At 37.8% G+C, this 1,716-nt stretch overlaps 1 protein-coding gene across 1 annotated transcript in view; it reads left to right on the top strand.

Annotated features, from left to right (window-relative positions):
- Nucleotides 1-1,716, top strand: part of RBM41 (RNA binding motif protein 41) — a 48,676-nt gene that overhangs the window by 37,832 nt on the left and 9,128 nt on the right. The window contains exon 7 of the mRNA XM_027765754.1: nucleotides 231-378. Coding sequence (XP_027621555.1) covers nucleotides 231-378 — 148 coding nt within the window. The remainder of the gene's footprint in view (nucleotides 1-230; nucleotides 379-1,716) is intronic.

Here is a 1,716-nt window from a genome sequence, read left to right as displayed (position 1 = left end):
CTAGTGTCTTCTCTCTGTGTTCTCCCAACTCGTGGTGTGTGTGTGTGTGTGTGTGTGTGTGTGTGTGTGTGTGTTTAATTACTATAGTTTTAGAGAGTTTTCTGGAAGGAGTGAAATTAAATGACTCATCCATGATCTTTAATTCTAAATGAATTCTAACAGACATAATAAAAGAGATACATTTTTGCTTTGCTTATGTAATATTTCTGTTGATCTTCAATTTTTATTAGGTGTTATACCTGAAGAACCTTAGCCCTCATGTGACTGAAAGAGATCTTGTGTCATTGTTCGCTCGGTTCCAGGAAAAAAAAGGGCCTCCGATTCAATTTCGAATGATGACTGGACGTATGAGGGGGCAGGCTTTCATCACCTTTCCCAGTAAGTAGTGTCATCTAGATAATTACATAGGTATAGCATCAGTTCACTGGAAACTACCTATAAAACTCTCTAATTTAGATAGAGCCCTTTGATTTCTCCACAGTACACAAAAAGAAGGGAAGGGAAATAAGGAATGAATGGCCACTTCACCTCAGTGACCTCAATTTTCCTTCTTACCCTTACCAAAATCTTCTTTGCCTTTGCTGACAGTACTATGTCTAGTACAACTTATAGTCAGATTAATGCAGTTCTTAATATTTTGGTATTCTGATTAGAGAACATGTATGTGCTTTGTGCTCAATTCCTTTCGGACTAAGTGATGACATGCTAGCATACTGATTATTATTATTAAGTTATAATTAGTGAATGATGATACATTCTTTTAAATATTGATTGGATATTAATAATACATGGCTTAATATTCTAATCCAGGGACCAGCAGTTAGCATAATGGCTATGTTGCTGGACTCCCATGTAGTTGACTGCGGTTCAAGTCCCAGACCTGGTGGCTTAAACTCATGCCGGGTGCATGTGCACGTGTGCCCAAGATCCCGAGAGGAGAAAGGAGGAGAAGGGATTGCGGCATGGCCATACCCCCGAGGGGTGAATTCTCACTTTCTGTCTCTCTATCTCTCTCTGGCGAGTGCACGCACCCTATAGCGAAAACCTCTCCAAAAAAAAAAAATATTCTAATCCAAAGGGAAGAATAATATAGGAATTTTAGTTTCTATGATAAACCAGACAATATGTTTATTTTGGAGGAGGTTTGGTAGGATCCCTGCCTTTCATTGTCTCAGAACTATCATCATATACAAATAGCCTACTAATCTATATTTAGGCAGGTAGTTTTATACACACATACAGCCAAATTTCTCTCCATTGTTTTTATACAGTCTTATACCATCTTTCATATCTTATTGGAATTTTATAGATCCTCTATATCAGTGGTTTTCAGTCTTTTCAAGTGTGAGGCCCCTTTTAAACTGAAAGAATTTTTCATGGGCACCCATGTAATATGATTATTCATTGAAAAAAATGAGTAATAAAAAACACTTTTAAGCTAAGTACTTTTAAATGTATAATTGTTTTAGTAGTCATAACAGCAGCTATACACATTTGGAAATTTGTTGGGACCAGCAGATGATATAATGGTTACATTACTGGCCTCCCACATAATCAACTGTGGTTTGAGTCCCAGACTAGGCGGCTTAAAATTCAGGAGGAGGAATTGTGGCATGGTCATAACCCCCTGAGGGGTGAGTTCTTGCTTTCTGTCTCTCTGTCCCTCTCTGTCTATCCAGCAAGTTTTTTTTTTTTTTTTTGCTCTACGGCATGTGC

The sequence above is a fragment of the Tupaia chinensis genome, unplaced genomic scaffold (genome assembly GCF_000334495.1).
Source record: "Tupaia chinensis unplaced genomic scaffold, TupChi_1.0 Scaffold139696_1, whole genome shotgun sequence".
NCBI lineage: Eukaryota > Metazoa > Chordata > Mammalia > Scandentia > Tupaiidae > Tupaia > Tupaia belangeri.
This window is presented reverse-complemented; position numbering and strand designations above follow the sequence as displayed.